The sequence below is a fragment of the Xenopus tropicalis genome, chromosome 10, assembly GCF_000004195.4.
Source record: "Xenopus tropicalis strain Nigerian chromosome 10, UCB_Xtro_10.0, whole genome shotgun sequence".
NCBI classification, from domain to species: domain Eukaryota; kingdom Metazoa; phylum Chordata; class Amphibia; order Anura; family Pipidae; genus Xenopus; species Xenopus tropicalis.
Window position 1 is genome coordinate 33536102 of NC_030686.2, and position 25728 is coordinate 33561829.

At 42.7% G+C, this 25728-nt stretch overlaps 1 protein-coding gene across 2 annotated transcripts in view; it reads left to right on the forward strand.

The window, feature by feature from the left end:
- Positions 1-25728, forward strand: part of LOC101733308 (formin-H-like) — a 76046-nt gene that overhangs the window by 31110 nt on the left and 19208 nt on the right. For both annotated transcript variants that reach the window (XM_031894753.1, XM_004918731.3), the window contains 9 exons: positions 5265-5426; positions 9746-10178; positions 10733-10901; positions 12324-12435; positions 16213-16303; positions 18016-18102; positions 21203-21355; positions 24914-25043; positions 25162-25194. In XM_031894753.1, coding sequence (XP_031750613.1) covers positions 5265-5426; positions 9746-10178; positions 10733-10901; positions 12324-12435; positions 16213-16303; positions 18016-18102; positions 21203-21355; positions 24914-25043; positions 25162-25194 — 1370 coding nt within the window. The remainder of the gene's footprint in view (positions 1-5264; positions 5427-9745; positions 10179-10732; positions 10902-12323; positions 12436-16212; positions 16304-18015; positions 18103-21202; positions 21356-24913; positions 25044-25161; positions 25195-25728) is intronic.

Sequence of the window (25728 nt, forward strand, 5' to 3'; positions counted from 1 at the left end):
TATGGGTTAATTTGTAACACCCTCTTGTTCGGTCCCTGGTCCAACCATTTAAGCCCTGATCCACCCCCCAAGTCTTGCTTCATCTCATTACTTCTGTGCCCCGATATGTCCACGATCCAGAATCCACCGAACCTACCCCTTACTACATCATCCATTCCCTCCCACCTTATGTCATAAGTCAACCCCACCCCCTTACATCATTGTCCCACCTACTGCCTTACTATACTACAATATAAGGCAGATTAGTAATTACTACATGGCAGCTCACAAACCAGTGCAGTTAGCATCAGAATTTAATAATAATCTTATATGACAGGCCAACTTCATTTTCTGCTATTTAATTTGCTACGACCCCTAAGCTTAGCTTCTCAGAGCGCACTGAGCATGTGAGAGTCACTGACACTTTCCAAGATGGGGAGCTCCTGTGACAAGCTTGGATCATTGCTGCTATTGAGATGCAGAAACTTTAGGTTTGTGGAGTAAGTTTAGTATATAAAATATGGTATTTTTAACCCGATTCATATTTAGGGTTTAGTTCTTCTATAACATTCACCACTGCCTGAGGGTTATCTAAAGACCGTCCTCGTTTACAAAATGATTAAATGAACATGAGAGAAATGTATTGACGGCCACTCTGTGCAATCGCTTGCCTTAATTCTGGTCCGGAATATTGGGCGCCTAAAATATCTCAGGGATTTGGCAACTGTCCCTCCAGCTGTCCCCTTTATATTCATTTGATATCGAGCTTCACTTTTGATGATGCTGACAAAAATAAAAATCAATGTGGTAAGCATATTTTTAAGGAAGGGCATAGAAGAATAAGTGAAAGTCATTGTTTTAGAGAGGAGAGTTCTGATCTTGGGCGCACTCGGCACGCTAAAACACGCACAACGCAGGGTGGCTTCCACACTGAGTATACTATCAGTATATATACAGAATCACTTATATTTTCATTGAACCTTTATTTATAACGTATTTGTTGTTTTCCAGTGGAAGAAAAGACATTGTCTCATTGACATTTATTCTGTCTTTGCTGATTCCATGGGCGGGGCTATGAAATGTACCCACCTTTGAACACACCTGTTTTAATTACATGCTGCTGATAATTGGACTTGCAGTACCTTTCATACTGTTCACTTTAAAGACAGTACTCATTAGGGATAGCAGTGGCAATGGGGTCTTATGTTTGATTCCAGTTGGGGCACAATCTGTAAGGAGTGTGTATTTCCTCTCTGTGCTTCAATAAGTTTCCTCCCACACTCCAAAACCTACAGGCAGGTTAACAGGCTCCTGATAAAATGGCCCCCCTGGTGTGTTTGTCTGTGATTGTAAGCACCACTGGGGCAGGGACTGATGGGAATGTGATAGGGACCTTAGATTGTAAGCTCCACTGGGGCAGGGACTGATGGGAATGTGATAGGGACCTTAGATTGTAAATTCCACTGGGGCAGGGACTGATGGGAATGTGATAGGGACCTTAGATTGTAAACTCCACTGGGGCAGGGACTGATGGGAATGTGATAGGGGCCTTAGATTGTAAGCTCCACTGGGGCAGGGACTGATGGGAATGTGATAGGGACCTTAGATTGTAAACTCCACTGGGGCAGGGACTGATGAGAATGTGATAGGGACCTTAGATTGTAAGCTCCACTGGGGCAGGGACTGATGGGAACGTGATAGGGACCTTAGATTGTAAGCTCCACTGGGGCAGGGACTGATGGGAATGTGATAGGGACCTTAGATTGTAAGCTCCACTGGGGCAGGGACTGATGGGAATGTGATAGGGACCTTAGATTGTAAGCTCCACTGGGGCAGGGACTGATGGGAACGTGATAGGGACCTTAGATTGTAAGCTCCACTGGGGCAGGGACTGATGGGAACGTGATAGGGACCTTAGATTGTAAGCTCCACTGGGGCAGGGACTGATGGGAATGTGATAGGGACCTTAGATTGTAAGCTCCACTGGGGCAGGGACTGATGGGAATGTGATAGGGACCTTAGATTGTAAGCTCCACTGGGGCAGGGACTGATGGGAATGTGATAGGACCTTAGATTGTAAGCTCCACTGGGGGAGGGGCTGATGGGAATGTGATAGGGACCTTAGATTGTAAGCTCCACTGGGGCAGGGACTGATGGGAATAAGATAGGGACCTTAGATTGTAAGCTCCACTGGGGCAGGGACTGATGGGAATGTGATAGGACCTTAGATTGTAAGCTCCACTGGGGGAGGGGCTGATGGGAATGTGATAGGGACCTTAGATTGTAAGCTCACTGGGGCAGGGACTGATGGAAATGTGATAGGGACCTTAGATTGTAAGCTCACTGGGGCAGGGACTGATGGGAATGTGATAGGGACCTTAGCTTGTAAGCTCCACTGGGGCAGGGACTGATGGGAATGTGATAGGGACCTTAGAATGTAACATTCACTGGGGCAGGGACTGATGGGAATATGATAGGGGCCTTAGATTGTAAGCTCCACTGGGGCAGGGACTGATGGGAATGTGATAGGGACCTTAGATTGTAAGCGCCACTGGGGCAGGGACTGATGGAAATGTGATAGGGACCTTAGATTGTAAGCTCCACTGGGACAGGGACTGATGGGAATGTGATAGGGACCTTAGAATGTAACATTCACTGGGACAGGGACTGATGGGAATCTGATTGGTACCTTAGATTGTAAGCTCCACTGGGGCAGGGACTGATGGGAATATGATAGGGACCTTAGATTGTAAGCTCCACTGGGGCAGGGACTGATGGGAATGTGATAGGGACCTTAGATTGTAAGCTCCACTGGGGCAGGGACTGATGGGAATATGATAGGGACCTTAGACTGTAAGCTCCACTGGGGCAGGGACTGATGAGAATGTGATAGGGACCTTAGATTGTAAGCTCCACTGGGGCAGGGACTGATGGGAATGTGATAGGGACCTTAGATTGTAAGCTCCACTGGGGCAGGGACTGATGGGAATGTGATAGGGACCTTAGATTGTAAGCTCACTGGGGCAGGGGCTGATGGGAATGTGATAGGGACCTTAGATTGTAAGCTTCACTGGGGCAGGGGCTGATGGGAATGTGATAGGGACCTTAGATTGTAAGCTCCACTGGGGCAGGGACTGATGGGAATGTGATAGGGACCTTAGATTGTAAGCTCCACTGGGGCAGGGACTGATGGGAATGTGATAGGGACCTTAGATTGTAAGCTCCACTGGGGCAGGGACTGATGGAAATGTGATAGGGACCTTAGATTGTAAGCTCCACTGGGGCAGGGACTGATGGGAATGTGATAGGGACCTTAGATTGTAAGCTCCACTGGGGCAGGGACTGATGGGAATGTGATAGGGACCTTAGATTGTAAGCTCCCCTGGGGCAGGGGCTGATGGGAATGTGATAGGGACCTTAGATTGTAAGCTCCACTGGGGCAGGGACGCCTTAAACATAGGGGGGGCTTTTTTCAGCCAGCTGCAGGTAGAACAATAAATGCAACATTTTGACTGGTTGCCATGGAATACTGCCCATGGAAAAATTTGTCCAATGTTGATAAATAAACCCCAGGGATTTCTGTTTTAGATTACCAATACAGTTAAGATCCATGCCTTCAAATCTTTCCCTAGTTGGCTTCTCGTTGGTGTCAGGGGCACTGCACATGCTCAGAGTGCTCTGTACTTTCTCAGTGCTTACTCAGTACATACTCAGTGATCAGCACATTGTGTGCATTGCCAGTACAGTTTTGCACTGAGCTGTGGGGTTACATTGAGAATCTTGGGATCTCCACAATTTTGGGATTCCTGCACGAGCCTTCATGTACTTACAGAATACACTTCAAGCCTACATACAAAATGTCAGCCATTTGCTCGACTAAATCAATCTATCATTTCTACCTCTTTAAACTTCTTTATTTTTAGAATTGGAGATCAATGTGTTATGAAAGGATACAATGGAAATCTAACAATGAGCCCTTGTCAGAAGATTGTGTGAAACCTTAATGCTTTCATTCTCCTAATGTAACTCGTTAGCTGGCAGTAATATAATAATTAATGGGACTGATGCCACCAGTATTGTACTCTGACATTCACTTCCAGTGAAGGCATGTTCTTTATATAAGTACTAGGTGTTATAAGTACTACATGCTATCAGATATCAGTGTTTCACATATGCATTCCCCCTAGCAACAACCCCCCATGGTGAGGTTATGGACTACAAGAAAGTGAGTCTGCCTAGTTCCATGTAAAAGGGTTTAGAGAGCTGAAATGGGAAAAGGTAAAGCCATTAAAGGTTTTCTTCATTTAAACCATTAATGAAAAATGATTGATTAATCACTTGGCAGAGCCAGGGTTAAGTAGTGTTGGTACCCAAGGCAAATAATAAATGGCTCGGCAACCTCACTAACATATCCCCACCCCTACCAACGCCACTCACATCCCCCGCCACTTACATCCCCCGCCACTCACATCCCCCGCCACTTACATCCCCCGCCACTCACATCCCCAGCCACTCACATCGCCCGCCACTCACATCCCCAGCCACTCACATCCCCCGCCACTCACATCTCCCGCCACTCACATCTCCCGCCACTCACATCCCCCAGCCACTCACATCCCCCGCCACTCACATCCCCCGCCACTCACATCCCCCGCCACTCACATCCCCCGCCACTCACATCCCCAGCCACTCACATCCCCAGCCACTCACATCCCCCGCCACTCACATCCCCCGCCACTCACATCCCCCGCCACTCACATCCCCCGCCACTCACATCCCCCGCCACTCACATCCCCAGTCACTCACATCCCCAGCCACTCACATCCCCCGCCACTCACATCCCCCGCCACTCACATCCCCAGCCACTCACATCCCCAGTCACTCACATCCCCAGCCACTCACATCCCCCGCCACTCACATCCCCCGCCACTCACATCCCCAGCCACTCACATCCCCAGCCACTCACATCCCCAGCCACTCACATCCCCAGCCACTCACATCCCCAGCCACTCACATCCCCCGCCACTCACATCCCCCGCCACTCACATCCCCAGCCACTCACATCCCCCGCCACTCACATCCCCAGCCACTGGGACCTCACACCAAACCACACACTTCTGCTCAAATCTGTTTTATATGTCAATAACAGAGACCAGATAGCATAATAAATTATTTTGTGCTTTGATGAATAAATTCTACATGTTTGCATTCATTCCCAACTCAACCACTGCACATAGGCTTGGCTGTAAGCTTATACAATCTTTCTGTTTTGGCTAATTTTGCAGAAATTTGGTCAAAATGAAGAAAGAAGAGCTGATATTTTACTCATATGAGCAGAAGACAGAACCACTGAAAAACACTTTAACCTTGTCTGATTGCCACGTCACCCCAAGTCCAAATGGTGTTTCTCCCTCCTTTACACTGAAATCAGGAGGGCATTCCTACATGTAAGTATTCCCTGTATATTTGTATTTATACATATGGGGGGGAGGTGCCATATTGTTTCCCTTAGACAGTACAGTATGAGTGTACAGCTTATTGTGTGCCCAGAACATTCCTCCTCTGTATATTTGTATTTATACATATGGGAGGGAGGTGCCATATTGTTTCCCTTAGACAGTACAGTATGAGGGTACAGCTTATTGTGTGCCCAGAACATTCCTTCTCTGTATATTTGTATTTATACATATGGGAGGGAGGTGCCATATTGTTTCCCTTAGACAGTACAGTATGAGGGTACAGCTTATTGTGTGCCCAGAACATTCCTTCTCTGTATATTTGTATTTATACATATGGGAGGGAGGTGCCATATCGTTTCCCTTAGACAGTACAGTATGAGGGTATAGCTTATTGTGTGCCCAGAACATTCCTTCTCTGTATATTTATATGGATTTAATCAGAGTTCAGCAATGTTGTGCAAACTGATTTGCATGATTTCAGCTAATTAGAGGAAGAGGTTATTACCCATCTGACAAGATCATTAATATGACACAGGCTTGTAGCTTGGATGCGCAGAGCATTGGTCAGACACAAGCATTAACTCTGCCAACCTGCCTTCCAATTAAATCACAGCTGTTGGCAACGGTCCCTTGTGAGGCAGTGCTTGGCATTGTGCGGGGAATAATTACCCACAACCACACATTCCCATAGTACACAGTTACAGGTTACACAGTATATAGTGCACATTATGCTCATCTGTCCATGTGTTCTTGCTATAAGAATTGTGGGAAATCCTCCTGTACAGGTGCTGCCAATTTTGCTCACAGCCTGTAAAGAGAGATACCATATAACAATGGCAACATAGGGATTCCCTTGTACTAAGCACAATTCAGCAGGAACAGCCCCCTAAGTTTGCTAATAGCCTGTATAGAGAGAGATACCGTAAAACTATGGCAGCATAGGGATTCCCCTGTACTAAGCACAATTCAGCAGGAACAGCCCCCTAAGTTTGCTAATAGCCTGTATAGAGAGATACCATAAAACTATGGCAGCATAGGTATTCCCCTGTACTAAGCACAATTCAGCAGGAACAGCCCCCTAAGTTTGCTCATAGCCTGTACAGAGAGATACCGTAAAACTATGGCAGCATAGGGATTCCCCTGTATTAAGCACAATTCAGCAGGAACAGCCCCTAAGTTTGCTCATAGCCTGTATAGAGAGATACCATAAAACTATGACAGCATAGGGATTCCCCTGTACTAAGCACAATTCAGCAGGAACAGTTTTAGGTATAGCAGCACTTTTGAGTTTAACTACAATTCTTGGGGTAGTGGCATGTTACTATATAGTGGCCCTTTAAATGGAGCTGAGAAAGGAAAAGTGCACGTGAGGTTTAGCAGAAGTGTATTTAAAAGTCATTATTTATCATCTTCATTCCTCCAAACAATGCTGCCCAGGACACTTAAGCAGAGGGAGAAAGATATCTTGATCCAAACTCCCTGCCCAGACGGGAAGCAAACTCACTGCTGAGTCAGATCATGGCAAGAACTCAACTCTCTCAATGGAAATGTCTGAGCAATTAATGTTGCCTGAAAAGGTCAGAATCAGCACTGTGCCTCCCATCCCACTCACACAGCCGCTCATATCAGTCTGCCCAAACTAGGGGCATCTGTGACCATAGCAGTTAAAATAAACTATTTAACTCATTCCTGGCTAACTCATAAATATATTTCTGTAGGGAAATGAGAGCAGAGCAGGCAGTAACCCTTCCAACACTTTCCCCTGTCTCTGCCCCTATATATTAGGTACCTACCTAGTGCTACCAACCCCTATTTCTGTAGGGAAATGAGAGCAGAGCAGGCAGTAACCCTTCCAACACTTTCCCCTGTCTCTGCCCCTATATATTAGGTACCTATCTAGTGCTACCAACCCCTATTTCTGTAGGGAAATGAGAGCAGAGCAGGCAGTAACCCTTCCAACACTTTCCCCTGTCTCTGCCCCTATATATTAGGTACCTATCTAGTGCTACCAACCCCTATTTCTGTAGGGAAATGAGAGCAGAGCAGGCAGTAACCCTTCCAACACTTTCCCCTGTCTCTGTCCCTATATATTAGGTACCTATCTAGTGCTACCAACCCCTATTTCTGTAGGGAAATGAGAGCAGAGCAGGCAGTAACCCTTCCAACACTTTCCCCTGTCTCTGCCCCTATATATTAGGTACCTATCTAGTGCTACCAACCCCTATTTCTGTAGGGAAATGAGAGCAGAGCAGGCAGTAACCCTTCCAACACTTTCCCCTGTCTCTGTCCCTATATATTAGGTACCTATCTAGTGCTACCAACCCCTATTTCTGTAGGGAAATGAGAGCAGAGCAGGCAGTAACCCTTCCAACACTTTCCCCTGTCTCTGCCCCTATATATTAGGTACCTATCTAGTGCTACCAACCCCTATTTCTGTAGGGAAATGAGAGCAGAGCAGGCAGTAACCCTTCCAACACTTTCCCCTGTCTCTGTCCCTATATATTAGGTACCTATCTAGTGCTACCAACCCCTATTTCTGTAGGGAAATGAGAGCAGAGCAGGCAGTAACCCTTCCAACACTTTCCCCTGTCTCTGTCCCTATATATTAGGTACCTATCTAGTGCTACCAACCCCTATTTCTGTAGGGAAATGAGAGCAGAGCAGGCAGTAACCCTTCCAACACTTTCCCCTGTCTCTGTCCCTATATATTAGGTACCTATCTAGTGCTACCAACCCCTATTTCTGTAGGGAAATGAGAGCAGAGCAGGCAGTAACCCTTCCAACACTTTCCCCTGTCTCTGCCCCTATATATTAGGTACCTATCTAGTGCTACCAACCCCTATTTCTGTAGGGAAATGAGAGCAGAGCAGGCAGTAACCCTTCCAACACTTTCCCCTGTCTCTGTCCCTATATATTAGGTACCTATCTAGTGCTACCAACCCCTATTTCTGTAGGGAAATGAGAGCAGAGCAGGCAGTAACCCTTCCAACACTTTCCCCTGTCTCTACCCCTATATATTAGGTACCTATCTAGTGCTACCAACCCCTATTTCTTCAGGCACAGAGGCTCAAAAAACATACCTCCAAACAGTTGAAAATTGGAAAGTGGGACCAAAAGATCTGCTACACACCCCCTTTTCCTTCTTGATGTGGCATGAAAAATGAAATAGATGTGAAGCATGCATAACAAAAGGCATTTATTGTCTATTTCTTTTAATGCTGTTTTTTGCTGTTAATAAGCACATTTATGAGTATGAGGGCATAGCTTATCTTGTGCATCACCCATTCCAGCCTAGTGCTGTATGTAATAATAACGAATTAGCGTTGATGAGGCTATGGCACTTATCTAATTGGTTGTATGGAGTGCTACATTAGTCCCACATTTTCCTCCTTCTCTGCACATATGCAAATGAGCCAAAGCTAGCATTTTGATTAATTTGTATTAAGTTATATATTATGTGTTTTATAAATCAGCAGAGTTGTCAGTGGGGTCAGAGTATAAGACCTTTCTTCATAATTATATGGCCAGTCTGGTTGGTAACAGCCAGGGAGCTGGGGAGAGAATGATTGGATGCTCTCCTGTGTGAATAGGGCAATTAGAGGGGTATGTAACGGTACAGCAAGGTGCCGCAGTGCCCTGCACCTCCAACACAGACTGGCAGCGAAAGAGTTAAGTGAAGGGATTTGGCTTATCTTGCTTATTGTGCTTATTTGTGCCCTGGGTACCCCTGGAACTATAGCAGGGTGACTGTTACCCCAATGTTTCTATATATCTGTAACCTTGTTATGAGCTAAGGGGGCCCAGCCTGAAGGCCAGTTAGGCGGAGATTTGGGGTGAGTGCTTATTTGTGCCCTGGGTACCCCTGGAACTATAGCAGGGTGACTGTTACCCCAATGTTTCTATATATCTGTAACCTTGTTATGAGCTAAGGGGGCCCAGCCTGAAGGCCAGTTAGGGGGAGATTTGGGGTGAGTGCTTATTTGTGCCCTGGGTACCCCTGGAACTATAGCAGGGTGACTGTTACCCCAATGTTTCTATATATCTGTAACCTTGTTATGAGCTAAGAGTGCCCAGCCTGAAGGCCAGTTGGGATGGGACATAATGTAAAAAGTCTGACAACCAGTGAAGAGTCTTTGCTATAAAAGTCCATCCCTGATGTGGTTGGACTACATCTCCACTTAAAGGACATTGTTGTTAACATGCTTAGCACAGTACACCAGGAGAGGTCTATAAGTACTACATTGATTACAGTTTTAGAATTGGAACTTGTTGTTAGGTTCTGCCAACCTTGCCTTCCTATTTTCTAGGTTTCGCATTCCTCTGAACAAACACACACAAGACCCAGAAAACCGTATCAAAGAGAGGGATGATTGGGTTGCCCTTCTACAGAAACAATGTGCCCAAAGCCAACAATGTCCTGCTCATCAAGAAGAACCACCTTCAGATGCAGGTCACTTAACAAATAACCACACTGAGCCACTGCTATATCAGGAATTGCACATATACAGTCAGGTCAAGCGTGGCCCTAGAGACTGCAATGAAACAAACATTTATAATGAACTTTCATTTAGGTCTACGTCCCCTAACAAAGAAGTGTTAAGTCCATCTGCAGGCTTCCTGATTCCTCCAAGTCGGCCGGCTCCACCACCACCACCACCCCCTATTCTATTTCCTTCAGTCCAGAGAGACATAATTAAAAAAACCAAAGCTTTCCATTGGGACGTGGTACCCAACGATAAAGTAAGTCAATAAGACAATATCATAATCTTAATGTGTGTAGTCAATGTATGGAGCTGTCTGATAGCAGTCAAATGAAAAGTCTACTAGAGTGCCACAATGACTGGTGCCTTCAGTGGCATCACATGACACCCCATGGGCAAACTGGCCAATTGGAAAATCAGAGATGGGAGATACCCTCCTTTCCAGCCTGCTTTAGGATGAAAGTCATTTTATCTTTTCTGGGTCTCCACAGGCTTTGGGTCACTGACTACCTTCTAGGATGATCCCTAATCCTGATGTTAGAGAGAAGGACTGAGACTACCATAGATATTCTTATTACTGTGTTTATAGCTCCAACCAAAGGACTCGAGTGTGAAATGAATGCCCACAAGGACATTAAGCTTAAGATGATACCTTGCCACTTAGTTGGAAGCAGAAGTAAAGACATTGGCTTTATACTTACAACCCTCAACAGTCCACATGTTGTTGGGTCACAGTTCAATAGTACAATATTTTTGATTACATTCTTCTGTTTATCTGAAAAATATGTTCTAATGGCAATTCCCATCTTACAGATCAAACATTCCATGTGGTCTCAGGCAGCCTCAGACCCAAAGATACTCGATACTCAAAGAATTATGTTCCAGTTTCAAACCCAGGACAAGCCGGTGGCTACAGACATGTCTCTAGATAACTTAAAGAATCAACAAATAATATTAAATGTCAAGGTTGCGCATAATTTCAGTAAGTATTACTGTCTGTTGGTTGTGTATTTTTTTTTTTAGCTATTGAACACATGAGCAATACGATAAAGCACAGAAAATTCCACTCTTTTTGCCCAGTTCCCAAGTGGCAGGCTCAAACTTTGGCCCCTGGGCTCTAGATAACATAAAATGGAGATTCCATGCAGAGCTATCTTGTCCACCTGTGGCTTTTGCCCAACAGTATTTGCTTTCCTGCTGTCTAGTTATTTAAAGGACCGCACATCAGATATTAATTATGGCGGCCATGAATTGGGTTTTATATGTAGACCAACTCATTTAAAAGAAGCCAAGTTAGTAGCCCCTATCTGAAATGTGTGGGGATTCTACTATGATTAGGCTGAAAATTACGACTTATATCCACTGAGCTCACCATTTCCAGAAGAAAGCAAACTATTGATATTGTAACCATAAAAATACATATTTATATAAATAATACATCACAATGCAAGAGTTCTCTTACTGGAAGGAAATCACTTGCTACCACTTCTTTTAGCATAGGGTAAGGTAGTGACCCCCAACCAGTGGCTCGGTTGCTCAGTGGTTGCTTACCACCCCTTTGTTGTTGCTCCCAGTAGCCTCAAAGTAAGTGCCATTTTTAAATCTCTTTCTTGGAAACAACATTTGGAAGCAAAAAGATACAGTTTCACTACAAGCACAGCCTCCTGCAGGCCATCAGCCCACATGGGGCTACCAAATAGCCAATCATGGCCCTTATTTTGCAAACTCAAGGAACATTTTTCATGTTTGTGTGGCTCATGAGAAAAAAAGGTTGCGGATCCCTGGGGTGAGGGAATGGGATTTGCTGTGATAATTTGGGTTCTGACAAAGAGAAACCTTTATATACCTGCCAATGTTCCTATAGAAAAAATTCAGTCACTTTGATTCCACCCACCAGATACTACCTGATTATTTACAACCCCACCCACTTCTTGTAAAGGTCCCCATACACGGGCCGATTCTAGCTGCCGATATGGGTCCCTTAGCCCGATTCGGCAGCTAATCGGCCTGTGTATGGGGACTACCGACGGGACTGCCCGACCGGTATCTGGCCTGAAATCAGGCAGATCTCGATCGGGCAGGTTATAAAATCTAGTCGGATTGACCCAACCCGACTGCCCCATTGCCTCCAATATAATTTGATTTAGCCTACATGCTCCCCGATATCGCCCACCCATAGGTGGGGATGAAGATGCGATCTTGCCAAGCGAGCAAATCTTAACGTGTATGGGCACCTTAAGTCCACAAAATTTGCAAAACACTGGGGAAAAGCAGTAAACGGAAGAAGAGGTAGCAGCAACTTCTGTCATAAGTCTGGCAATGGATAACAAACCTGGCTGAATGAAACACGGCAATTGTTTCAGATTCTAATGTCCTTACCTTATCTGTGTCTTTGCTTTTTTAGGTATTGTTCTGAAAGGATTTAACATGGAACCATGGCAGCTGAAAGACAAATTACTAATAATTCATGAACGAGACGGCGGTTTATCAGATGAGAATCTGACTAATCTAAGGAGGTAAGTATTCCTTTACTCACTCTGCTATGTGCAGCCTGTGCTCCAGGTAGTATGGAGCTTCTGTGCTACATACCCACTGACGAGACCGACAGACAGTATAAATAGATGATAGATGATAGATAGATAGATAGATAGATAGATAGATGATAGATAGATAGATGATAGATATAGATAGATAGATAGATAGATGATAGGTAGATAGATGATAGATAGATAGATGATAGGTAGATAGATAGATAGATAGATAGATAGATAGATGATAGATATAGATGATAGATAGATATCCATATAAAGAGAGAGATCCATAAATCTATCCCCTCCTATTATAATACATAGATAGGCAGATACATCTATCTCTTCCTATTACAATTAGGGATGCACTGAATCTAGGATTCTATTCAGAATTGGGTTCAGAATTTGGCCAGGATTCTGCCTTTTTTAGCAGGATTTTGATACAGAAGATGAATTTTTTTCACCATTGTGTGATCTATAGCGATGAGCGAATCTTCACTGAAAAATTCATGAAATTGTGTGTTTTTTTGCTGCGACCGTACCTATCTTGATGCGTGATTTTTTTTGACGCGTGACTAATTTTTCCGTGGCGGATTCTCATAGAAGTTGTGCAAGACAATTCACCAATGGCGAAATGCGGAAATTCGCTGTGAATCCATGCCTGGTGAAAAAACCTGCTTATCACTAGTTGTCTAATTTAGTTCGGTATTTGGTATCTTTCACAAAGGATTCGGGGTTCGACTGAATCCCAAGATAGTGGATATGGTGCATCCCTAATTATTATACATTTCAATAGATGCTTTTCCCACATTTTCCCCATCATTTTGGCCTTATTTCCTTCGTTTGTCCCCTGTGAATGTTATTTTTCATTGAACATTGAATTTTTTCAGTCAAACTTGACTCATGTATGTTTATTTTATTGATATACATTCATTTTTTAATTCAAATGTTTTCAAACTTTTGGGGGGATCTAATAAAAATCGTAACCAGAAAAAAATGCGCACAAATAAGAATAAAAATTCGCATTTCGCAATGTAATATTGTTCATTGGAATTTTTAAGGCATGCTTGAAGGTGGTGTAATCGAGCAAACAATAACATTCGCAAACTTTCTTCCACTGTCGGAAGTGGTCGCTAAACAGTTTCTGCGTATGCAAAGCCCATATTAAATACGCACAACAGCAGAGTTGTTCGCACAAAGGCATAGATTTTCCCATTGTGAATAATTCTCTGACTTCTAACTCGACTGGAAAAATAAAATGATGTCCCTCTTTATATATGACAGTAATGATGAGCAAATGTTTTCACCAGGCATAGATTCGGCACGGCAGAAAAATTTGGCACGTGGCTGAAAAAGTCGCAGTCGCATCAAATTGGGCGTGGCTGCGTAAAAATGGCGACAAAAAAAAGACGTGGGCAACAAAAAAAAAGAAACGGGTTACAAAAAAGTTGTGTGACGCGTTTCGCAAATTTTCTTGTCACTTCGGTGAAGCAAAGCATTACAGATTCACGCATCACTAGTGAAAAATTCACGAAACGTTTTGCCATTTTTTTTGCCCAATTTCGACGCGACCGCGCCCAATTTGACGCACAACAAAAAAAATTCCATGCGACAAATTTTTCCATAGTGAATTTTCACAGAAGTTTCGCAAAACAATTGATGCGGAAAAAAATGCGGAAATTCGCTGCAAATCTGTTCCTGGCGCAAAAAATTCGCTCATCACTACTCATCACTATATAATTACACCTAGAAACACAGGTCCAGATCTTAAAGGGTTTAAAGCCGTCTCTGTTCAGATGTAAATAACCCCAGGGAGTGATTAGCCGAAATTCCGTTTGCATGAAAAGGCTTGATTTGTGGATGCACCTAAATATTAATTAAACAGGGGGGAAATGATTGGGAGATGCTTGATTAGCGATAAGGAGAATTTAATTACTTCTGGATCTCGCTTATTTAATTCATTAAACACATAAACAGGATATGGAGTCCGATGATTATTAACATAAGTAAAAAGCTTTTTTTTTTAAGTTTTAGAGGTGAGATTTTGTTGAGAATGTAATTAAAGGAATACTGTCATGGGAAAACATGTTTTTTTCAAAACCCATCAGTTAATAGAGTTTCTCCAGCAGAATCCTGCTTTGTAATCCATTTTTCATAAACGCAAACAGATTTTTTCATTTTGAAATTTCACATGGGGCTAGCCATATTCTTCATTTCCCAGGGTGCCACAGCCATGTGACCTGTGCTCTGATAAACTTCAGTCACACTTTACTGCAAGTTGGAGTGATATCCCCCCCCCTCCCAGCAGCCGATCAGCAGAACAATGGGAAGGGGGCAAGATAGCAGCTCCCAGTAGATACCAGAATAGCACTCAATAGTAAGAAATCCAAGTCCGGCTTGGGACTCCTCCAGTTACATGGGAGTAGGAGAAACAATAGGTTACCCGAAAGCAGTTCTAATGTGTAGCGCTGGCTCCTTCTGAAAGCTCAGACTCAGGCACAATGCACTTTGGGGATTGGGGTCATATTCACTTTATCATCTGCCCATGCACTGGTAGACATGGTGCATTGGCAGATAAAAGCTCCCAGCATGCCTGTCCCCAGACAGATCCATAGTACAATACATCAGTCAGGTCCAGAGGGCCACCATACACATAACATATAGTACAGGTATAGGACCCGTTATCCAGAATGCTCGGGACAAAGGGTATTCCGGATAAGGGGTCTTTCCATAATTTGGATCTCCATACCATTATTTTGCATCCACTAAGGAATAATTATATCTTAGTTGGGATCAAATACAAAGTACTGTTTTATTATTACAGAGAAAATGGAATCATTTAACCATTAAATAAACCCAATAGGGCTGTTCTGCCCCCAATAAGGGGTAATTATATCTTAGTTGGGATCAAGTACAGGTACTGTTTTATTATTACAGAGAAAAGGGAATCATTTAACCATTAAATAAACCCAATAGGGCTGTTCTGCCCCAATAAGGGGTAATTATATCTTAGTTGGGATCAAGTACAGGTACTGTTTTATTATTACAGAGAAAAGGGAATCATTTAACCATTAAATAAACCCAATAGGATTGTTCTGCCCCCAATAAGGGGTAATTATATCTTAGTTGGGATCAAGTACAGGTACTGTTTTATTATTACAGAGAAAAGGGAATCATTTAACCATTAAATAAACCCAATAGGGCTGTTCTGCCCCCAATAAGGGGTAATTATATCTTAGTTGGGATCAAGTACAGGTACTGTTTTATTATTACAGAGAAAAGGGAATCATTTAACCATTAAATAAACCCAATAGGGCTGTTCTGCCCCAGTAAGGAATACTGTTTTATTTTTACAGAGAAAAAGGAAATCAATTTTAAAAATCTGAATTATTTGATTAAAATGGAGTCTATGGGAGATGGCCTTTCTGTAATTCGGAGTTTTCAGGATATCGGGTTTCTGGATAAGGGATCACATACCTGTACTGGCAGGTCAACTCCAGCACAGTTTAATAAGATAAGAAACAGTAGATAGAGACTTCATGATGAATACTGGAAGTCATTGGTTAATGTAATAACTAGCACACAGCATATTTTGTTACCCATAACATCCAATCAGCAGGCATCATTTTAGTAGCTACGGCTTACCAGGACTTACCAGGTTACTGTTATCACATTATTCCAAACCAACTTTGCTTTGCTTTGCTTTCAGGTTGTGGCAAAATGAAACTGACCCATTCATTTTCTTTTTTTCATTTTGTACTACAGATATATACCAACGCTGAAAGATAAAAATACATACCTAGCTCTGAAAAGCCCTCCCTCTGAATTGCACATTGTAGACCAGTTTATGCTAGAGGTAAGAGCAATGACCTTTTCTGCAGACGCCTATTGCACCTACCTGGCTTAGAGTAATAGGACAGGGCCAATGTTCCTCTTGGCTTTCCAGTATAACTAAATGATGGATGAAGACAGAGTTGATTCTTAAGGTGGCCATACACAAGCAGATTTGAGTCATTTATCCAGCCGAAAATCGGGCAGGTTTGATTTTCCCGTTGGACCGGGGCCCACATTAGCTCATTGATGTAGTCCATGGTCCAATTATACCTATGCCCGTCATTGTAATTTAGTCAATTGGCCCTAGATGAGCTGATAAGTAGAGATGTAGCGAACTGTTCGCCGGCGAACTAATTTGCGCGAACATCGGGTGTTTGCAAGTTCGGAAGTTCGCGAATTTTTCGCGCATGTTCGCAATTTGGGTTTGCCGCGTTTTTTTCCGCTACGTTTTCTCTCTGCGTTTTTTCTCGGCCTAAAAACGCCGCACAAGCCACACATGGCGTTTTTCAGCCTAGTACTGGTGTAAGCAAATCCCGTTTCCATGGTGCTAATAGTGCGAAATAGCAAAAAACGCCGCTTATTTCCGCTAGGTCTGCCAGCTGCCTTTGCGGTTTTACGCAAAGCTGTGTCAACAAAGTATTTTTCAGAGAAGTTTTTGCCCTTGATCCCCCTCCTGCATGCCACTGTCCAGGTCGTGGCACCCTTTAAACAACTTTAAAATCAGTTTTAAAGTTCGCCTTCCCATTGAAGTCTATGGGGTTCGCAAAGTTCGCGAATATTTGCGCTTTTTGGCGTAAGTTCGCGAACGTGTTCACAAACTTTTTTTTTGAGGTTCGCTACATCCCTACTGATAAGTTTAGTCAAAGGACATCTCCATTGATTGTCTAGAAGTTCCAGTCGCTTGGTTGCTCTTTTACCAGCTAATTGCACAATGTATCAAGTAGGTCAAGACAAGACAAATTGTTGCATATAAATTCTAAGAAAGGGAGTGTTTATAGTATCAGGAGCTGAATAAACAAGAGTTTTATGAGTGTCGGCATTTTGTCTTCGATTCGCCTTTTATTTTCTCTGTACCTGTAATTCCCCAGCCACCCAGACTTCACTAGATCTTTAAGGTGACATGTGTTGCTGAGAAGAGCCAGAGACTTTCACAATTAAAAGATTGCAGTTGACACTGCCTCGTGTTTATTACTGTACAGTGGGAAAGTTTCTCACCAATACGGTTGCTTCCTTGTGGTTTAATAACATCCAGAAAGCTATGCAGTGTCACACAAGTCAAAGAGTAGCGGCTTGACTCTTCTGCTAAAGAACTGCTGTTTTGACAAATCCAGCTGGCTACATTAATCAAAGAGAGATGCGGAATCTCAAGGTATTCAGAACAGAGAGCTCCGAAAGTCTGAAGTAGGAGATCAGAATTGCTTCAGCGACAGTAGGGGGCCTCCATATTGAAAGCTCAGGAGCAGGGCTGCCTATTATACTAAAGGACTTGTGTGAAGCTTGATGACATATTTAGAAATGAACATGACAGACAAATTCACGGTAGGATTCATTTATTAATCCGTAGTATGGGACGACTCTAGAAACAGGCAACAGGGCTCCCAAAGACCAAATTATATTCCTTTGCTTTACATCTATTATTCCTAATGCCTTGCAGTGCCACCTCATTGTACATCATTCTGTAAATGATTGGTTTACAATTAGGGATAATAATTGTTCTATTTCTATCCCTCAAAGATGTGCAAAATTCCAGACCTAGGTCCAAAACTTGATGTCTTGCTTGCCATACGTGAAGTGCCAATGTATATGAAAGACATTCACCCGGTGAGTAATATGTTCTAAGCCTCAATATGACTATAATAATTGCTTTTACATACACAATTTAGCCACCACACGAAGATATGAATCATTGGTTATCAGTTGAGAGTAATAAGTAGAATCTATTTTAGTGATACTGATACCAGTAGAGTGCTTCCATCTCCTTCTGAATTTCCCAGCACTGCATTACCAGCACCATGGAACAAGATGGCTCCAGGCTGACATTTATTTGTAGTCCCATGATGGTTGGGTCCAGTTAAACAAACCCACAGATATATTGTAAGAAAAACAATATCTTCCCCTTAAGATAATAGGTCTGGGGTAAACTAAATCCAAGCGCCACAAATCTATACATGAAATTGAATGAAATGATAAATTGAGGTCAATTACTATAGGTCATTTACCTATAGCCATGTGTGAAAAGATTGAGACGTGACCCCAAAGGGGTCATTTACTTATCCATATGTAATTTTTTTTACCCACAATACAGCATTCCCTCACCCTATTATTCTAGCATAATTATGGACATGAAGGGGGGAGTTGTGCTTATCGCAATAACGTCCGATCCGTTGCTAACTGCGTAACTAAGCTAGAGCTTGGCTGGGAATTGGCCCAAAATACTATCTGGATGGCATTATTTATGCCCCTGAATATCAGAATAAAGTAGATTATTAGGTGCAATTTTCCTTTAATGATGTATATAGGGCTAGTGTCACCAACGAGTTGCCGGAGGCTCTAGACATAAAGACAATCTATGCAGAGTTCCTATTCATGCACATAGCAGATAAAAATTAGCAGTCAACGAAAAAGTAAGTTGTGGACAGAACAAATTGAACCAACTATTTTTTTCTCCCTGAAATCCCGGGAGGCAGTTTCACGCTAATGCACTTTATCCATGTCGTACTGTTTCCCTTTCCTTTTTGAGCAAAGACATTAATTGAATAAATACAAATGGAAAACTATCAGTGCTAGAATAAGCATTTTTAATTTCTCCTACAAGTCCCATGACATGTAATTTAATATCCAGCCTAATTTACTGGAGTGTTCATTTTGGTTTTGAATTTCAGCTAAAGCTTTCCGACAGATAAATACAGTCTAACAACCAGCAAACAGTTTGGGTTTCCTATGTTCTTATCTGCATCATAATGATGAAACCTTAATATGTTTTTGGTCTGTCTATTATTTTACTGGCTATACATTGTCTTTGTATATTTGTATTTATACATATGGGAGGGAGGTGCCATATTGTTTCCCTTAGACAGTACAGTATGAGGGTATAGCTTATTGTGTGCCCAGAACATTCCTTCTCTGTTTATTTGTATTTATACATATGGGAGGGAGGTGCTGTATTGTTTCCCTTAGACAGTACAGTATGAGGGTACAGCTTATTGCGTGCCCAGAACATTCCTTCTCTGTATATTTATATTTATACATATGGGAGGGAGGTGCCATATTGTTTCCCTTAGACAGTACAGTATGAGGGTACAGCTTATTGTGTGCCCAGAACATTCCTTCTCTGTATATTTGTATTTATACATATGGGAAGGAGGTGCCATATTGTTTCCCTTAGACAGTACAGTATGAGGGAACAGCTTATTGTGTGCCCAGAACATTCCTTTTCTGTATATTTGTATTTATACATATGGGAGGGAGGTGCCATATTGTTTCCCTTAGACAGTACAGTATGAGGGTATAGCTTATTGTGTGTCCAGAACATTCCTTCTCTGTATATTTGTATTTTTACATATGGGAGGGAGGTGCCATATTGTTTCCCTTAGACAGTACAGTATGAGGGTACAGCTTATTGCGTGCCCAGAACATTCCTTCTCTGTATATTTATATTTATACATATGGGAGGGAGGTGCCGCATTGTTTCCCTTAGACAATACAGTATGAGGGTACAGCTTATTGTGTGCCCAGAACATTCCTTCTCTGTATATTTGTATTTATACATATGGGAAGGAGGTGCCATATTGTTTCCCTTAGACAGTACAGTATGAGGGAACAGCTTATTGTGTGCCCAGAACATTCCTTCTCTGTATATTTGTATTTATACATATGGGAGGGAGGTGCCATATTGTTTCCCTTAGACAGTACAGTATGAGGGTACAGCTTATTGTGTGCCCAGAACATTCCTTCTCTGTATATTTGTATTTATACATATGGGAGGGAGGTGCCATAGTGTTTCCCTTAGACAGTACAGTATGAGGGTACAGCTTATTGTGTGCCCAGAACATTCCTTCTCTGTATATTTGTATTTATACATATGGGAGGGAGGTGCCATAGTGTTTCCCTTAGACAGTACAGTATGAGGGTTCAGCTTATTGTGTGCCCAGAACATTCCTTCTCTGTATATTTGTATTTATACATATGGGAGGGAGGTGCCATAGTGTTTCCCTTAGACAGTACAGTATGAGGGTACAGCTTATTGTGTGCCCAGAACATTCCTTCTCTGTATATTTGTATTTATACATATGGGAGGGAGGTGACATATTGTTTCCCTTAGACAGTACAGTATGAGGGTACAGCTTATTGTGTGCCCAGAACATTCCTTCTCTGTATATTTGTATTTATACATATGGGAGGGAGGTGCCATAGTGTTTCCCTTAGACAGTACAGTATGGGGGTACAGCTTATTGTGTGCCCAGAACATTCCTTCTCTGTATATTTGTATTTATACATATGGGTAGGGGGTGCCATAGTGTTTCCCTTAGACAGTACAGTATGAGGGTACAGCTTATTGTGTGCCCAGAACATTCCTTCTCTGTATATTTGTATTTATACATATGGGTAGGGGGTGCCATAGTGTTTCCCTTAGACAGTACAGTATGAGGGTACAGCTTATTGTGTGCCCAGAACATTCCTTCTCTGTATATTTGTATTTATACATATGGGAGGGAGGTGCCATATTGTTTCCCTTAGACAGTACAGTACGAGGGTACAGCTTATTGTGTGCCCAGAACATTCCTTCTCTGTATATTTGTATTTATACATATGGGAGGGAGGTACCATATGAGAATGCAGGGGGTTAGCTATTAATACATACAAGAAGAGCTGTCCTGTATTATACACGCACATTTTTTAACTACAATTAATTTTGTTGCAGCTTCTATGCCACAAAATCCAAGCGTGCCAGCAACTGCTGAAGAGCCAGTCCTTCTCTCAAGTTCTGAAGTATATCTTGGCCATAGGGAATTTCCTGAATGAGAATGCAGGGAAGGAGAGCGCTAAGGGATTTCGGTTATCGTCCCTGCTAAAGGTGTGCTGCTATGTTCCTTATTATACTAGAACTGATAGTTATACTAGTGTTAGACTGCGATTGGGGGGGCACTAATGGCGCAATCACACGGAGATCAGAGTTGGCTGCAGTTTGTATCCCAGAGCTGCCCGTGCCACATCTGTAATTGCCAAAGCCATGACCCCATGTTCTCCGGCTGAGACTGAAGCCCAAATTAAAGGGAAGCCTACATTATACAGTTGCCCATTGTGACTCTAATTGAGGGCACACAGGTCATACCAACTATTGCTGCTGTCGTGCAACCAGCGAACATAGTATTACCTTGTAATGTTCTGGACTTTTGCTTGTTAGAATATCTGTGGTGGGAAGGAAACTTTCTCTATTTTAATCACAGCTGAGTTTCATTTTATAAAGTAAAATATGGGGTCAAAACTGTGCCCATAACCTTCCTCTAATGTATATTTATATTAATGCTTATGAATGGGACATGCCATTATTTTTCCAAGATGTTTTGGTATTCTATACATATAGATAGAATGAATCAATGCAAGCATAGGTAATCCCATGTACTGAGCCCAATTCAGCATGAGCTGTTCCCTTATACTGTATAAGTTTGCTCATAGCCTGTACAGAGAGATACCATAAAACTATGGCAGCATAGGTATCCCCCTGCACTAAGCACAATTCAGCAGGAACAGCCCCCTAAGTTTGCTCATAGCCTGTACAGAGAGATACCATAAAACTATGGCAGCATAAGTATTCCTCTGTACTAAGCACAATTCAGCAGGAACAGCCCCCTGTTTACTCATAGCCTGTACAGAGAGATACCAACTATGGCAGCATAGGGATCCCCCTGTACTAAGCACAATTCAGCAGGAACAGCCCCCTAAGTTTGCTCATAGCCTGTGCAGAGAGATACCATAAAACTATGGCAGCATAGGGATCCCCCTGTACTAAGCACAATTCAGCAGGAACAGCCCCCTAAGTTTGCTCATAGCCTCTACAGAGAGATACCATAAAACTATGGCAGCATAAGTATTCCTCTGTACTAAGCACAATTCAGCAGGAACAGCCCCCTGTTTACTCATAGCCTGTACAGAGAGATACCAACTATGGCAGCATAGGGATCCCCCTGTACTAAGCACAATTCAGCAGGAACAGCCCCCTAAGTTTGCTCATAGCCTGTACAGAGAGATACCATAAAACTATGGCAGCATAGGGATTCCCCTGTACTAAGCACAATTCAGCAGGAACAACCCCCTAAGTTTGCTCATAGCTTGTACAGAAAGATACCATAAAACTATGGCAGCATAGGTGTTCCCCTGTACTAAGTACATTTCAGCAGGAACAGCCCCATAAATGTACCCAGTGCATAAAACACAGGTATTCCCTAGAGCTAAACATAGCTCTTTAGACAAATGTTAACTTATTAGGTACCTAATCAATACATAGCTGGCAATAACTCTTACCATACAGGTTTTTATGGCAAACTGTAGTTCATCTGATATCCGATAAGTGGATTTATCTATGTTTTCATTTACCAGAACATCTTCAGCAAATAAAAGAGGCAAAACTGAACCCCTGGGGAATAGATGAATTTATTATACCAAGCGTTTCATACTTTATAGGAGAACAATAAGCTAATCATTTATGGGAAAAAGCAGTCTCCTCCCTTCTGAGACTTTGATAGTACTGTAAGTCATTCTTATTTAGTATCTAGAAATAAGTGAATTATCTCCGGGTGCAGGAAAGCACAGGTGTAAGTACTTTATAGCATCTGATACGGCTGCACCAGGGGTAGGTGCTAGTGCAAGGTGCACCAATGGGTACAATCTAGGGTCCATAAACCCACCAGTGCTCCCACTTACCCCTTAACTGACAAGGCTTAGTATTATCATACTAATTTACCCATTGGAGACAGTATCTTTGACGAATCAGCAATGAATAGCTATTGTGCGATTGTGTTATTATTGTGGAACGCAGTGTATATATGAGTCAATGAGTGATTTATTACTCTTGAGTTGATTTTTGGAGCTCAGCTAAAATCTTCCTTATATTCTCCCCAATCCCCTCATCCATCACTAAGAGAAATGTCTACCGACTCAGCTTTTGCCACAGTACATCTCTTGGGTCCCCCGGTGCTCCAAACCCATCAGAAGTATTGTTACAAAACATGATATTAACACTGAGTTTATTGTATCACAATTGGTCGGAGAGGAGCCGCCCACTGCCTGACCCTACTGAAGGAGGTCATTCCATGATTTTAACTGAGATTCTTTATTATAAGGAACTGTATATTTAGTGGGAGATATTTATATATAATTACATGATTGTTGGGATTTAATATGGCAATCATTTGGTTCTTGGAAGTACCATAATCTGCAACATGATCTAGAAAAAATAGGGGGTCAGTATGAAATGAGACGAAAATCAAATGACGAAATGGATCCAGAGCTGAGCGACCATAGAAGCCAAGGTTGCAGGAGGGTAGCCTTGAGGCTCAGTGTTCCTCTACATACAGTAGCCAGCTGAAGAGCCTGGTTCCAGTAGAGTTGCCACAAGATCCCCTAGTTCAGTCTCCTCATTGATATAAAGCACTATAAAAGTGAAATAAGTGCTATATACATATTCCATTGCCCTCTTCAATAGATCAAAACCCCATCTAAAACACAAGTTACCGTTAAAAGGTTTAAGGGTTACTTACTTTGACCATGGCTGCAGGTACATTAACTCGCCCCTTAGTGGTAATTTGAAAAGCACATGTGCCCGGGGTTTGGCTGCTCTCTACACCTAGTGCCGGGGGGTGCAGGGCAACTCTGTCCTTACTGCCTGAGGGAATAGGTAGAGGGTCACCAACCTGGAGCAAATGTACCTCCATGTACCTTTGGCAAATCTTCCAAGTTCAGGGCAAGGCACAAAGGCTTGGTGGTCTCAGTCCGTTTATTTGCACTTTGCACCATGCCCTGTATGTAGTAAATGACCCACTTAGTATGGGAATGTAGAGGTAAACAACCATTTTTCTATTGTTTCATACTGAAACTGCAGCTTACATGGCGACTAAACCCTAAAAAAAAGGTTTTCCCCTTATGTCAGCTTGACGTGTGTAGCATGCCAATGTAGCTATAGTCTGGGTCACTGTTTTCTAGGGGGTTTCTAGGGGGTTTATTTACATTTCTGCTAATGAGAAGGGTAAGGCCTATTGGTGGAGGAGCCCCAATTTTGAGTTGCTGCACAACTGTCCCATTCGCTGGCACAATAATTTCTGGGTGTATATAAACCAGTTATAATCAGGGAAAGTATGTATTATATATTATTATAACCAAGGTACAGATGACTGCCTGCTGCTGTGTGATGACCGCCCCACATTGGCTCGCTTGTAGCAGCGTCCTGGCGCTTTAAGCCTCATATTTGGGACTGGCATTTAATATAAAAGTCATTCCTAGACAATGAGCAGATTGATGGGAATGAGGAGAGGAGCAGATATCTGTCATAGCGAGATGAACACAATCTGCCTTGATACATGCATTACTTGCAGATTGATTGTCAGGCCTGTCAATTGCCTCTTGATTCTGTCTGCAGATGTCCCATCTCATGAGTAAGGAGAAGAGGTTCACCTTGACGCACGCCCTTGTGGAGCAGATCCTCTTACAGGAGCCCGATTTGGCTTCATTTTCTCAAGAGTTGACAGAATTTGAAGCTGTTCCTGGGGGTAAGCAGATCAAAAACAATTTTCCATCGCTTTCATAAAACCCTCAGTCAAAGTACAAAGCGCATCGATTAAATACATTGAAATAAACACCTCTTTCTCTGTATTCATTTCTTCACAGCTTCCGTCAAAGGTCTGACTGCAGAAGTTGATGGTATGTAAATATTGGTGGGGATTCTGCTGGGCAGCGAGCCAAGAGAAACCATGCCCTGCCTTAACAAGCGGCTAAAGTGGTGCTGTGCTGAATAGAAATCTCAGGATAAAATATCATTGCTATTAAAACAGATGAATGGGGATGCATATTGTTTGCTCATATTCAGTTCCAGGGAAGCTTCCTAGGACTCAGGCCCAGTCCAAGCACTCATTACACTGTGATTAACAGCTTCCCTTAGCTATACCATTGCTGTTAAGCCTAGCCTGTCTAACAAGTTGTTCAGACTCCCTTTTTGTCAGACTTTAATGTTACAGGGAGTGGTTTAACTACAATCTCAGGGACCCTTTTCACTCTACACTATCCTCATTACCAACAAGATAAGGTTCTGGTATCTCCTGTGGTTACCCAGTTACATGCCCCCAAAGTAATTACACCACTGTGCAAATGCTCTTACAATAATGTGAGCCCTTTCCCCAACTGCCCCCCCTCAGTGGTGTAACTAGAGTAACACACCCCCTTTTACCCTAGGACTGG